At 48.3% G+C, this 14,636-nt stretch overlaps 1 protein-coding gene across 3 annotated transcripts in view; it reads left to right on the top strand.

Moving 5' to 3' along the window:
* The window catches only part of RNF216 (ring finger protein 216), a 79,857-nt gene extending 65,522 nt beyond the window's left edge, over positions 1-14,335 (top strand). For all 3 annotated transcript variants that reach the window (XM_026859033.1, XM_026859032.1, XM_026859031.1), the window contains exons 15-17: positions 1,820-2,042; positions 10,431-10,500; positions 11,148-14,335. In XM_026859033.1, coding sequence (XP_026714834.1) covers positions 1,820-2,042; positions 10,431-10,500; positions 11,148-11,467 — 613 coding nt within the window. In that variant the 3' untranslated portion in view covers positions 11,468-14,335. The remainder of the gene's footprint in view (positions 1-1,819; positions 2,043-10,430; positions 10,501-11,147) is intronic.
* Positions 14,336-14,636: the final 301 nt, after the last annotated feature.

Below are 14,636 nucleotides of genomic sequence, written 5' to 3'. Positions count from 1 at the left end.
TAAATGACAAAATCCTTTGCCTTTAGGAAATAAGGGAAGGTTCATCCATGGAGCTGCATGTCAGCAGTCCAGTGGGACTTGCCCACATTGCCCAATCCCTTCCTCTCTGATTAAGTCTGTCTGGCATGAGTAGAGGTTGGAAAGCTCCACCACTGGGAAGCTGAATGACTGTTGCTTGCTCATCTTGCAGTCCCTAATTCAGAACAAAATCTTTACAGATTTGATGTGACTTTCTTCTCTGCCACTCCTTTCCCTGTAGGAAAGAGGGGTGAGAAGGAGGAATGAGTTGTCATGTCCCTAATAAGGAAGAAAATAGTAGTTTCAAAACCTTTGGCAGAATGTTTCTGTGGGTAGATGAGTCTGACTGCCTGATACAATAAAAGCTTCCTTTTGATGCCTTGCATAAGGAAAGGGAAGCACAGCTGGAGCTCAGGCCAAACTTCCTGCCTTGCTCAAAGTTTCCAAAAAAAAAAAAAAAATCCGCATCGGCAGCATCCTGTTGAGTAGCGGAGGGAAGAGCAGCTGCAGCTCAGAGAAAAGTCAGTCACAAGTTGGGTTTTTTTCATCTCTATTCTTAGCATATCTCCAAATGCCTGGGTACAGCTCATGCCAGGTATAACTGCGTGGGAGCTTTGGGTAGCTGCAAGACAGCTGAAGTTCCCACCTTGCCATTCCCTGCTCCACTGGTTGTGCTGACAGAGCGGTTTGTGGGGCTGTGCTGTGTGCTGGTTCGCTGCTGGGATCCTCCTCAAAAATACCTCCCTGTCATCTCCCAAACATATGTTGACTTTTCAGGTCCACTTAAAGTAGTTGGGTGGAGATGCCTGGTTAAGGAAGATCATTCCCCACTGTCAGGTCAGCACGGCCAGAGAGCTGTGCTTCCCTCAGTGAAAACACTGTCTCTTCTGTCATCAGATTTCACTTCTAGGTTGTGAATTAAACTGTAACGTGATCTCCAGCGGTCAGAAAATTGGCCCTTAGGATGACAACTTATATTCTTAAGTCTTTTAATTAAATGACCGAGGCTTTCCTCAATTTCTGTGCCAAAATAGCATTGCCGCGAGCTGAGCCTTGCACTGGAGCGTGTGTCGCTGCCAGGGTGTCTCTTGGGGACAGGGACTGTGCTTTGTCCTGGATTCCCATTTGTGCTCCATTACAGCAAAACGTGTCCCTTGAACCTAAAGCAATAACCTCTGGAAAATGTACGTAGGGAATCTTAAGAGGGAAAGCCCAGCCTCTCTGGGGAAATATGTGATTTTTTTTTCAGTTACTGATTTAAATTTAACAAAACCCAAATCCGGAGCGTATCATCCAGGGTTAAAAAAAAAAATATGGTCATGGCAACTTTGTAGCTGAATCAACAGGCAAACATAAAACTAGCTAGCAGATGACAGCCAAGGGTTTGCTTTTCCTGAACTTTATCTCCCAGGCTGTATTTCTCCAAAGCCAAGTCAAGCATCCACATGCCCTTTGGCACTTCAACTTATGGCTTAAATTCCTCCCGAGCCAGAGCTTGGTGCTGCGGCGTTTTGGCTCACATGGAAACCAGGATTGGGTCTGTAGCACGCAGCCAGTGATTGACTTTCTTTCACTTAATTTGTTCTTGAGTTGTCATGGGTTGGCTCCAAGTGGAGCTGAGCCCAGACCTCCTTGGAATAGCGGTGGACCGCGGGGATGGTGTAGGAGGAAAGAGGATGGGGAGGGGTGCACTGGGGACGGGGGTTAAAGCCTTGCTGGGATAGAGTAACAGTAACTGTACTGCAGGCTGGTGGCTGCAAACTCCCCTTCTCTAATTCTTCTCCTTCCTCTTGCCTTACAGAGAAGAGAAAATGACAGCTGCCCGAATTAGAAAATGCCACAAGTGTGGGACTGGCCTAATTAAATCGGAGGGTTGCAACCGCATGTCCTGCCGTTGTGGTGCTCAGATGTGCTACCTCTGCCGGGCTGCCATTAACGGGTACGACCACTTCTGCCAACACCCCCGCTCGCCCGGGGCTCCCTGCCAGGACTGTGCAAAGTGCTCTCTCTGGACAGATCCCACAGTAAGTAACGAAGGACTTTTGTGAATGATTCCACACCCTGATTTCAATTACTGTTTGATGGCAGTGTGTTGAAATACATGCCTTCCACCAGAGGAAAACGGCTGGGTTTAGACAGCACAGCTTTTTTCCTTTCCCAAGGCAGCTAAAAAACACACTGGAAGCCTACATCAGCACAGAGTCACATCTGACCGCAACTTGGAAGGAACTGGTGTTGCTTTAGGGAAAAACAGCTCCTGTTAGACGAAGACTTTGGCTGGAAGCGCTCTGAGCGTTGTGGGGAGCGGGGTTTGTGGAAGGAGCTGGTGGGGAGCGTGTGCTGGCACCAGGCACGGTAGCAGGCACTGGGATTACTGGGACTTGTTCCTAATTTTGCAGCTGAGATGCTCTTCGGTACAGCTTTGCATCTGGGAGCAAGGGGAGTTGTGTCTTTTTGGTGCCCAGATCATCCTGCTGCTGGCTCTGCAAGTCCCTTCGCAGAGGTGGATGGACCCACCAGGAAAACTGCCTGCAAGGCCACGGACCCGAGTTGTAGTTGGGTTTGTTCTCACAGCTGTTGTCAACAGCTGCAAAGGGGGAACTGAAGTATGGGCTGAGCTGTAAGGGAAGCTGTAGTAACTTAATACAGCTTGTAGCTGTGACGGGCATGGGAAAACTTAGTGCAGCATCTCTGTAAATAGAGGTCTTCAATACCAGAAATCCAGAAGGAGTGTACGTAGGAGCAGGAGTTGAATTTCCTGATTTCAGCAAAGCAGTAGAGCAAACATGAACCTGGATCTGCCTTCCCAGGGCTTGTCTGAGCTTCGTTCTTCGTTTGTCCCAACACTTCTTTGTCTCAGGCTGCTGCAGCTTGCCAGACGGTTACTGGCCTCTCTTTCTGCAGGGGATGTGCACAATCCTGCGCTTGCACAGAGCCAAGGAAAAGCCACTCTAAATCTCCTTTTCCTACCTTCAGGCTCTTGGGGATCTCCCAGCAGTGTCCCAACTAGTGTAAACTTCCTTAGTCCTCTGCTCGCCTGCCTTTATTCCCTGCCTTATCCTATCACTGCGAGGTGTTAAATTAAACACAGACACCTCCTAGGCACCCCTGTAGCATTTCCAACACCTGGTTATTCGCTGTCTGGATTCCTGTCCCACTCCTCCCTGTTTTGCACCAGGATGTGATTCAGGGTTCGTCAGCGCTGCTGTCCTTTGTTCCTGTAAGGCTGCTAATTGTGCTGGGTGATGGCGTTTGTTCAGAGCCAGAGAAAACATGAGGCCTCTCAAAAAGCTCATACTGTACTTAAAAATAAATAAATAAATAAACAGCACAAAGAGGGCACTGTCACCAGGCCCTTTCCAGCTCTCTAATTAACCAATGTTGTGGCAAAGAAAAATTTCCCACCGTCAGCAAAGAGCTGGCACTGCCTGCTCTTTTGTTTTGTGTTACGGGTTTTTTTTCCTTTGGATGACAGAGCACTGGTGGGCTGAGGAGGTGAAGTTGGGTAACTGTCCTTGCTGTGGTGCAAAGAATAATGTGAAACTCAACTGTTGGCTTCTAGGGCTGGAACGACAGAAACCTGTGTGCATTGTCCCCCTTCGTAAGGGGCTTAGTGACACTAACCCAGTCCCACCTGGGTGATCTGTGCTCTCATATGGGCCATGTAAACAGGAGTTAATGTGGTAGACGTGAAGAGGGGGAACGAATTTGAACCTTGACATGGAGTTACGAAAGAGCAAAAGGCCATTGTTTCAGTAGTGTCTTGTCCTTTGTGAGGGAAAATGGCTGTCCAAGGGATTACCCCATCCCAGCTCTGCTGGCTGCTGCACTGGCATCTTCCTGTGCCTTTCTCAACTCTGCTGTTTTCTCTTTTGGTTCAATGTCTTCTATTCTGTTGAAGTCAGTAGACAGCTGATGCTGTACATATAGGAGGAGAGTATCTGTTGTGGGCTTGCAAATGTTTGCAGCCATACTCTGCCTGTGTGCAAGTACAGAGAAGACAAGACTGGGTCATCTTATCACCTGTGAAATTTGTAGCCCATTGCTTAGGAGCTGCCACTCCTTTTCCTGAATTAGGCCCGGTTGCAAAATGGAGAGGGCACACGCGTGGCACCAAAGCCTGGCTTCTAGAGGGTGACAGGATGCTTTTGTTCTGACTTCTGATATGCTTATGTACAGCCTTAACCTAGAACTGTCTTCAGCAGACCAGTGGCATGATCACAGTACCATGATCTTGTCCATTTGCATTTCACAGATGTAGACTTCAGCTTTGACATTCCTGGATTTCATACTTTTGTGAAGGATCTGTGCTGGGTCTAACTCCCCGTTATTTACAGCAAAATTCAGGTTTTTTTTAAATGGGGATCCTTGGTTCTTTTCCAGATGTTTAATGTTTTCTGAGTCTGAAATGATTCTTGCAAAAGTATAAGTAAACCTATTCGTTAGCTTGGGTTAAAAACAAATTCAAGACAGTCCTCTAGGAACTGCAGCATCTGTTAGTCTTTGTCTCAAATGATCTTGAGAGAGTAAAACAGACGCTTCAAAATTTCCCATAATAAAAGGTTAGTTAATCTTCCCTATACTGTAATCAGACTGAAGTCTAATTTTAAAATATTGGTGCAACATTTGCTGGCTCAGAGACAAGCTGCAATCGAGCTGTGGTCAGCAGCTTCCAGGGTAGCAGGCGGTAATCGCTTAATCGCTGCATTTCCTCCAGAGCTAATCGGTGCCCTGGGCCCCTGTAGGATACAGACGTGTGCCAGGAGCTCTTCTCAGTAAGCTGCTTGGCCAAAAGTCCTCGTGTGCCTGTTCTGCAGCCGGCGCTGGCTTTGGCTCCGCTCGCTGAGACGTTGCTGGCTGCAGGAGGAGCTGATGCAATATTGCCAGAGACAAAGCTGTGGATGGAGCAGTGAGAACTGGCTCTGCAAACAGCAGGCTCTGGGACTTGGGGGCTGTGTTTTCCCTGATTTCTAAATATCCGTAGCAAACTTAAGGCTGATGTATGCGTTTTAGCCGGTTGGTACAAATCCTGTGGTGCGATTTGACTAATGCAGTCTGACTGTTTTGGTAAACCAGGTTCTGCTCTCATATGTATTATTTTTAATTTAATACTCATCTCTGGACTATCAATAATATTGCATAGCAGTTTTTTTGACTTTAAAGTTTAAGATGTTTTCAGTAAACTCTTAAAACACTCCCAAAGGCCCATCATTAAAGTTCAAAGCAGAACTCTAATCATGATAAGGTGTTTGCAATTATCCTTCTTTCTAGCATTATAAGAAGAAGATGTTGAGCCAAAAACTGTGTAAAACTTCAAATGCATGAAGGACATGCATGAAGTACACAGCACTGCCTTTAGGATTTGGAGGGAGGGGAAGCACCCCGAAATTTAGGGTGTGTTGGTTGGCTGGGGTTTTTTTTAACATGCTATAAAATGCCTTAATCATAAGCATACGGTTAATCCGCAGCATTCACAGAAAGCCATCAATATGGAATGCCTGTTGCTAAAATAACTCTGCATTTCTTAAAACGCCAGCGTGTGCTTCATCCCCGTCCTGGCCCCCCTTTTCCTGCAGCACTGCGGATGCCCTGTTCCAGTTACAACACAGCTTTTATCCCCTGCTTCCTGCTGCATGGAGGAACACGCCGGAGACAGCCGATGCCTGTTCTTGCTCAGGCTCTCCGCAGCTGATCTGGGAATGATTTGAAACAAAACCCCTTAGTCCTTTGGAAGCCTCTGTCGTGAAAAATCATTTCAAGTTTATTAGTAACGGCTGCGGCCACACATACGTGGAAAAAGAAAGCAGTAAAAAGCCAGAAAGGGGGAGGCAGTGGTGATGAAGGCACTTTCTAAAGACAGGGGAGGGGTTGCACAGCCCAGAAATAGTTACCAGGTCTCTTGTTTTCCCTCTTTCAGGAGGCGGGCAGCCGCTTTCCCATGACACTTAATAATTAAAGATAACGAGAGGCGCAGTAGATAAAAACGGAGCTTTCAAAAGCTCCAGGGATGGCACTTTTGTTCTGGGCAGAGGAGGTGTGACTTGCGGAGCTTTTATCTCCTTTGCTGCTGTATTTTCTTGTTCCTGATGGGCTGTTTGTTTCTCCATCAGCAATTTCTGCGTGAGTGCAGGGCCCTGCGTGGATGCTGGACGTGGTTTCTCTATACCAGCCTTGCTGAAACGGGCCTCCCTGCCATGAAAAGGTGCCTTGCTTAGCAACCCAGCCCCGCTCTTTAGTTAATCCATCCCCAGACCCGAGCCATCCTTTCTGCTGTGATTGGCTCTGTGCGCGCTGCATTCCCTGGATTCAGTGGCAGAGGGCTGAAAGGAAAAGCCTCCTCCATGACGAGATCCTTTCACAGGTGGGGGATCACAAGGGCAGGCGCTGTTTGTCCATGGACAAACATTGGTTTTGGTTTTTTTTTTGGCCACAGGATTGAGGATGGTTCCTACAAAGATTATCCTGCTCTGAGGTTTGGGGCAGAGCTCAGTCCTGGTTTGCCACTTAAAAATGCAGCTGCTGTTAATAACGGTTGCTTTCTGCAGTGTTTGCAGATAAGAAGAGTGAATACATCTCATAGATCCTTTGCATTTTTCCTTTGGCCACCTCCCTTCTCCCGTGATGCAATGGAGCATGGGGAAAGGCCGTGCTATAGCATTGCCCTGCATTTTTCTTTCTCGGGAGGAGAGCCAAGTTACATCCCTGCTCAAAAAACATGTGGGCTGGCCTGTAGTGAAACCCCCCCCAGGGTTTGGGGGGTAGCTTTTTTGATTTTTACTTTTTTTTCTTTTTTTTTTCCTGTAGGCAAGGCAGCTGACAGGAAGATGACTGTTAACTTGACAAGATAAAGCCCTTCAATCCATACGGCCTGTGAACAGGCTATTAAAATTATAATCTAATCCTTTATTAAGGGACTTGAACCCGCTCAGGAAAATGGACACAAGAGGCTTTTGAAATTGTACTGCAGCCTCCACCCCATGTGACATTAAATGGTTTCTTACCACAACAGCCAGCCATAAGTGTGCTAATGAAACTTCATTTTTTGTGGGGATGCTTTACCCCTAGATGAATCTGTCATCTCCCTCCAATTAACTGTGGAATCAAAAAAACAGCTTCTGCTTCTCAAAGAATTAGCAGAGTTTTGCAAAAATCACATTGCACATGGTGCATATTTACAGGACTGAGACTTGTTTTTTAATTCTGACCTGTGCTGGTGCAATATGTAACAGCTGTAACCTGTGGCATCAGCTTTCCTTCACAAATATCCTGAAATTGTATTGCTGTACACAGATCATCAATTTTTTTGTTCCACCTGGGACATGGATCTTGCCTAAATACTGCAGGTATTGAACTGTGCTGTGTATTCATCACTTGCCAGGTTAATGTCTGCTTCTCAAGTAGGAAGGTGCCTATTGTGCCGTGTGTTTTTTTTTTTTCTTTCTGTATTAATAGATACCAGTTTTTCAGAAACACTGCAAAAAAATTCTAAACTAAGGTTTGGTATGTAGGATTAAGTGCAAATACTTCTCAACCTTCCAATGTGAGAATATGCTTTTATCAACAGAGAAACAACAAAGCTGATAACTTCAGTTCTTGGAGATGTGGTTTGATATGCCTCTGCTGTGATTTGCAGTTGCAGAACTAGTCAGGAACACGTCGTCCCAATCCAGGTCTGTTCTTGGCGGGTTTTTTTGTATTCAGGGTGTGCTGTGATGTTTGCCTCCCTCCTGAAGACCAAGAGGGGATGGGCTTGTGTAAGGATCTCTGGCTGCTTCATCTGAGGTGATGTGGTTTATGTTGTCCTTGAGAGACAGACGTCATTTTGGAGATCTGGCAGATGGGGTTTGCTGTTATGCTTTTCCCCAGCCCTCTGGGAGCTGCAGTAATTGAAGCCAGCATCACCTTGCATGCTTGCAGCTGGCCCGCCAGCCCCAGGGGCAGATGGCTTTGTCCATCCCTCATTAGTGTGGAGGTCAGCTGCAGTTGAAACTAGGAGGGTCGAGTAGTGCTCACTGCAAGAGGATCTTGGAAAATTGCTTTGTTGATGTGTCCCGTTCACCAGACTTCTGCGGGACTGACTGGTATCAACAGTGGGGTTTGCAGGAGCTGCAGCACCACGCTGGGGGGGTGTCAGGACAATAGTGTCCCTGGAGAGCACTGTTTCAGAGGGTTAATCCCAGACTTTAAGTATTATAAAACCTTTTTTTACGTTAGAAGGGACTTTGCGTCTTTCTAGGCTTTAAGGTGAGGTTTATGCCTTTTTGTGAGGGAAGGAGATAGGGTGATCTTGTTTAGTTACTTGTCAGATAACTAAAAAAAACCCTTTGGGTGCATCTTTTCCAGTAAGTGGCAATAAGATGGGAGAGGTGGCTATCTCCATTTTCAACAGCTTTGCAAAAATTATTCTGAAAAGTATTGAAATCTTGAAGCTTTGGGGCCACCCTTTGAGAGTGCTGCTTGGGCAGTGAAGGAGGTTTGGTGGCCTGTTGTGGATCATGCTCAGGTGATTTTCCAGCCAGGGAATGCTGCAATCTGATACTTGGGGGATAATTAGAAGTCCTGTATACGCTCATTCTTCGGCAGTTTTTATGGAGATAGATAGACTGTAATTAACAGTCCATGGAAGCAGCCTGCTTGGGAAAAAAAAAAATTGTGTCCTGGAAAGTCTTAATTTTAACCATTGACTCACAGAATAATAAAAGGGAGGGAAGTATTGAGTTTGGTGGCTTTCTGCAGATTAAGATAACTTCAGTCTCCCAGGGAAACTTTATCTGGTGGCGAGAGGAGGGGACATTTTAGCAAGGCTCCCAGGCGTTGCTGCTTGACATGTGCAGGACCATAAGATTGGAACAGGGAAGCTGGCTAGACTTAATTTCAACGTAGCTGCACACATGGAGTGTATTTCAAATTTAGTCCCAGAGCACTCTTCAAAATAGAGGATATTTTCCACATTAAGAGTGTTCACGAAGAAATTTATGGGGTTTGGCAGTACTGAAATTAGGATGAATAAAATGAAGCAGAGTCTTGCATATTGTGGGGTACGTGGGGCTTGGGGCTTCCCTCTGGCTCCACCGCTAGCGCTTGCTGAAGGAAACCAAATCCTCCTTCATACACAGGTAGACCCAGAGTGCCCGATGCAGGTGTCGTGTGTCATCCAGCAGCTCCTGTTCTTGGCCTTCTTCCCTAATAACCAACATCAAGAGTACAAACGCTGTCCAGGAGGCTTAGCTATGCTCATTTGTTTTCTGAAAGTGCCAGGTAGTGTTTCATCCCAACAGACACGAGGCAGCAGCAGATGCAACCCTGCAGAGACCAGGAGGACCTCTGTGGCCATTGCTGCACATATGGCCAGCAGAAGCATCTGCTGCCTTGCACTAAAAGGGAGTTGTCTCTTTAGTGGTTTGGTGTAATCTTTATTACCCTGATAACTGTTTCATGCTGTGGTGTGATGAAGAAACTAATTTTTCACAGCCATTCTTGGAAGTGGACAACTGATGCTAGAGCATGATTTGGGGTGATTCTCTGGTTTCATGCCAACACGAGCACGGCCGGCGTAAAGCCTGAGTGAGAGCTGCCTGGACCCTATGGGCTGTCAATGCCTCTGGCCATCCCTCCAGACAAGCCTCTCCTAGCTTGCATGGTCTTCTTCCAGGACTTTGTTCACCGTGCTCCCTTGATCTAATAAACATTGGTGTAAATGCCATCTCTCTAGCTGCCTGCAGCCACCTGAGGCTTCACAGCATCGTTTGGTCTCACTGCAGCTCCTCTGAGTTGAGAAAACTGAAGATGAGAGGCAGAAGGACACTTTCAATTTCTGGCTTGTCCGTGCATTCTTGTTGAGCAGCGGGTCTGAATATTCTTGCTATAACCTCTAGATAGACATTAAAGAAATGTATTGTGAATTATGCCCTCCTCAGTTACAGATAAGATCTAAATGGCCTTGTCACAGCACCGTTTAGTTACTAGAGCCAGGATTTAAGTTGTGTTAATTCCAGCTGTTGCGCCAAAAACTCTAGAAGTGCTAGCATAATGTAAATATTTAATAGACTATTGCCATTTAAAAGATTAACAGCTCTCCAGCAACTCTTCAGATGGGCGGAGCTGCGTTGCAGTTCTCTGGTTTCCATCAAGGCAGTGAGTTTTAGCACTGATCTCCCTGGAAAGCTGACCTGAACTTCTTAGTCATACTCTGTGGAGTAAGCTTGGCTCTGTGCAGGTTACTCATCCCGCAGTCCCCCGCTGCAGCCTTGCCTCTGAGTAAACCTAGGTCAGCCCCAAATGAGGACAATTCAGCCAGATTTACCTTTTTAATCCCATGCAAACATGCTGAAAAGAAAAGCATCATTGAGGGAATAGAAAGTTGCTGCAGCAGGGCTTAACCCTCTGATTCTTGGTACTCCTGTGATTTCTAGGAAGATGACGAGAAGATAATCCAGGAGATTCAGAAAGAGGCTGAAGAGGAGCAAAGGAAGAAAAATGGAGGTAAGTCATAGTCTGTACCTGCGCTTTGAGATCAGACTGAGGACCACAGGAGAGCATAGGGTTCCCATCTGCTGACAAGTCTCTGGATCTTCCTTGGACTCTTCCCACCTCCTGGCTGCTCCATGCATTGCTGTGCTGCACCAGGCATTGCCCAAATCTTGCTCTGGAGTGCAAGCCATCACCCTGTTCCTCCTGTGAACAGCTCTAGGTTTAAAGTACTGTTGCCTGCAGGCCTTTGCTGGGACTGTGAGGAGGCACAAGGCTCCTGTCCAGCTCTCACTTGGTGCTGGGTGTCTTGTATGCACAGACCTGTCTCCTCTCAGCTTGGTAAAGCAGCTGAAGGGCAGAATAACCTCTGTGCTCTGTGGTGGGTAGCCCAAGGACATGCAAGGGGCTGCCCCACATCCCTGCAAAAGGAGATCTTCCCCCTTTGTGGTGTTGTGTTGTTGAAAAGAACCAACATGGAAAGCTCGTGCTGTGCTCCGCGGTGCCTGGAGTGTGGAAGGGACGAGCAGTGGTGCTGCAGAGAGCATGCTTGAGGAATGTGCTGGGGTCAGAGGACACTGACTGCAGGTGTAAGACTGGACCAAGCTTGGTTAGTCTTTGTTTGTGGAGCGACTGGGTTTTTTTCTCTCCTCCCTCTGCAGAGAACAGCTTCAAGCGGATTGGTCCTCCTGCAGAAAAGCCCATGGAGAAAATCCAGAGAATTGAAGTCATCCCCAGACCCGTTCCTCAGAACCTCCATCAACCCCGGATGCCCCCTTACCCCTTCGTTCACCCTCCCTTCCCGCTCCCTCCTGTCCGTCCCATGTACAATAACATCCCCCTCAACATTGGCCCCATCCCTGCGCCCTACGTCCCCCCGTTACCTAACATGAGGGTGAACTATGACTTTCCCCAGATCAACGTCCAGCTGGAGCACAACTTGCCTATGCACTTTGGCCCTCAGCCTCGACACCGGTTCTGACCTGGTTCAAATGGCACTTGGTGTAGAGTCAGTGCAGGGCAAAGCCACCCCAGTAACATCACCCCCCTTCCTCCTCCAGCTCCTCTCAGTGTAACCAGCTGGAAGGGAACCTGCTCTGATTCATGTGTACCTGCACCACAGCCCTCTCTAGAGCTTCTCTGAAACTTTGCAATCAAACATTTCAGTCTGTGTGGCAACAGGACTTGGTGCTGCATTTTCAAGGGGTTTCTCCCTGTGTTGGGCATCCAGATATTTTGATTTGACAAAGCCTACTCAGGCAGCTGTTGAGAGGGAAAGTGAGACTTGACAGCAGAGATACAGCCTTTCCTCGGGGACTTTCCAAAAATCGAACTTTTCTGCTGTCCAGAGCAGCTGCTGCACAGTCAAGTGAATCTTGGGGGAAGGGGGGAGAGATCTGGCATCTGAATTAAGACCTTCAGGAACAAGATAACAGGAGTTGGCTGCCCTGGCCTTCTGCCTGCAGAGAGGCACAAGGCTGGACTTCCCATGTTCTCCAGCATCCCTGTAGCCTGCTGCACCTCCCAGCAGAAATAAATTGTTCAAAACCAAGTCAGTCTACTGTTCATCGCATTTCTCGCTCTGCGAGTGAGGGGATGCAGCAGCTGTCTTGTTGCTGAGGTCTCGGTGGGAAGCTCAGAGCCATGTTGTGTCTCAGGGCTTTAGCAAGTAGCAGAAGACTCAGGCACCCTAATCTTTGGCTGAACTGAACTTGTCCCCTTTGAAGGGCTCAAGTTGTTGTTTTTTTCCCCACAGAGTTGGGTGCCTTTTGGCTTCCAAAACATGGCCTTTGCTTCGCTGTTCACATCTGGCATCCCAAATCTCCCCCTGGTTCTGGCAGCAGTCTTCAAACAGCTGGTAGAAGCGCCCAGTGCCTAAGCTGTGCCCCTCATTGCAAAAAGGGCTTGGGCGAATACCCAGTTAGATGCATAGACAGTGGTGTGTGATGTGTGCTGTGGCAGAGAAATTAGGAACTACCCCTGTGGTCATGCCTGCAGGTGATGGTGACGGGGGAGCCCCCTTAGCCAAACCCCCTGCAACCCAGCGGGCCACTGAAGCTGCCTGCTGCAGGAAGCTGGCTGCTTCCACGGTGCTTCATAACTTCTGAAAATGTCTGTTTCAGCTCAATTGGCTTCAGAAAAGCATGTTAAAAGGCAAACACGAGTATTGCTGGGCCGAGGAAGTGAGGGTTTAGGAAAAGCAAAACTTCCTTGTAAGAAGCAGAGGGTGTAGTTGCTGGGCTGCTGGAGGAGTGCTGGCACAAAGCCCTTTCCCCACAGCCCTTGGCTGTACTGTCTGTGTACAGGCCCCCTTTAGAAAAGAAAATGGAGTGGGGAAAAAAAAACCTTCCAGAGATGCTGGGCTAACTTTTAGGAGCCCAGTTGTTCCCTGAGTGGTTTGGTCTGGGCCACATCCTGCTCCTTCCTGCTGGGAACCCGCTGGGTGCATTTCCCCTCCTGTTATTCCCCCTGGAATTTGAGTGTCTATGTGTCTTTTGGTTTTATTTGTTTTTCAGGTAAAAATCCCTGCCTCCACCTCACAGCTTTTGCCAAGCCCTTGCTTGCAGCTCCCTCTAACTGCCCCCAGCACAGCATCTCCACGGGCCTGCAGCGCGCGCTGGGCTCTTGGTGGGGCGCTGCTGGAGAGAGGCAGCCTCCACCACGGCCCAGGACAGCGTCTGGAGACTGGGGTCCCCAGGAGGGTCTCCCAGAGGGGACATCCGTGCTTTTTGGAGCTGAGTCAGCAATTTCTCCCCTCCTGGGCATTGCCTGTGGATTGACCGTATCCAGCTCCTCAGTGCTGTGCTCTCTAGCATTAATAACCAAGTGGTATTCCCTTGCTGCTACCATTTGCTTTTTTAATTTTCATTTATTTCTGGAAGTAGCGTGGGGGCTGCAGGAGCTTATCGCTTGCTACCTGGCTGGGTTTGAGCCGGGTTTAAATCCTGCCTTGCTCCAGGTTATTCCTGCAGTAGCCAGGAGCAGTGTCCCAATGAGTCTGGGAAGGGCTGTGTTCACAGCGTCGGCGGGGGGGCAAGGAAACGGGCCCTGGTCAGCAGAAGCACGTGTGGCTGCTGCTTACAGAAAGAGAATCCTGGGGTTTTCATAGACAAGATCTTGTGGGCTCAAGGGCAGCCTTGGATGAGCCCTCCAGGCTCTCTAAAGCACGTGCCTTTCTCCGTCAGGGTGGTCGTGGTTGTCCCCCAGCACCTGCCTGTGTGAAGGGGGGGTCGGGCAGCCGGGGCATAGCTCAGCTGCTGAGCTGGTGCCTCAAACTATGAAGGAGACACGGTGTGTCGCACAGCGCTACGTGCCTGGGAGCTCTAATCCCAGCTTTTGGTGCGTGTCTGGAGACGTGCAGGTGCTGAGAACTGAGCTGTGGCAGAGGGAAGTGAGGAGGGGGATGGAGAAGCGCCGGGCAGAGCTGGCGAGGGGAGGTTGGTGTCTATGGTCTGTCGTGTTGGGGGTGTGAGTGTCTTCTGCTGCCGTGGTGCAGCGGTCACGGTCCGGGAGGAGCCCGGTAGAGGCAGAGGGAGAGGGGACCGCTGTCTGCATGTCCTCTGTGAAGCCATGGGCTTATTTGTGTCTGAGAGAAATCGGTGCTTGTGCTGTGGTGGGGAGGAGGTCTGTGATGGGCTGAGCTCCTTCCTCCACCGAGCCGTGGGGCGATGCTGAGCTCCCAGCGCTGCTGCTCTCCCTGAAGAAACACCCATTTCACCAAAAATTACTCCACAGCCAAGCCTGTAGCTGCTCCTCCCCTCTAACCCAAGAGACCTCGAGTTGTGGTTGCTGATAGTGTTTGCATCTGCATTCATATATTTTAACTGTGTTGATTTATTTAAAAAAAAAACCCAAACCTTAGTGCTCAGCCATCAGAGCCATCCATGGGTCTTTAACCCATTTTCCCATTTTTCCTCCTGCTCTGCCGTCCTTGAAACCATTCGTCCTTTAAAAGGCAACAGGGAGGTTGCTGTGCCCAGGCTGATCCCAGAACAGGTACTTCTTAAGGTTAATTGCAGTGTTCCATTTTACTTGCCTTAAAGGTGGAGAGAGAAACTTAGTATTTGCACTTAGCAAAACATTATATTAAAATAAAGAAACCCTGTAAAGATGTGCATGTTCTGCAACTTTGTATAACAATAGCTGAAAAT

The sequence above is a fragment of the Athene cunicularia genome (assembly GCF_003259725.1).
Source record: "Athene cunicularia isolate RWA chromosome 14 unlocalized genomic scaffold, athCun1 chr14_part1, whole genome shotgun sequence".
Taxonomy (NCBI): domain Eukaryota; kingdom Metazoa; phylum Chordata; class Aves; order Strigiformes; family Strigidae; genus Athene; species Athene cunicularia.
This window is presented reverse-complemented; position numbering and strand designations above follow the sequence as displayed.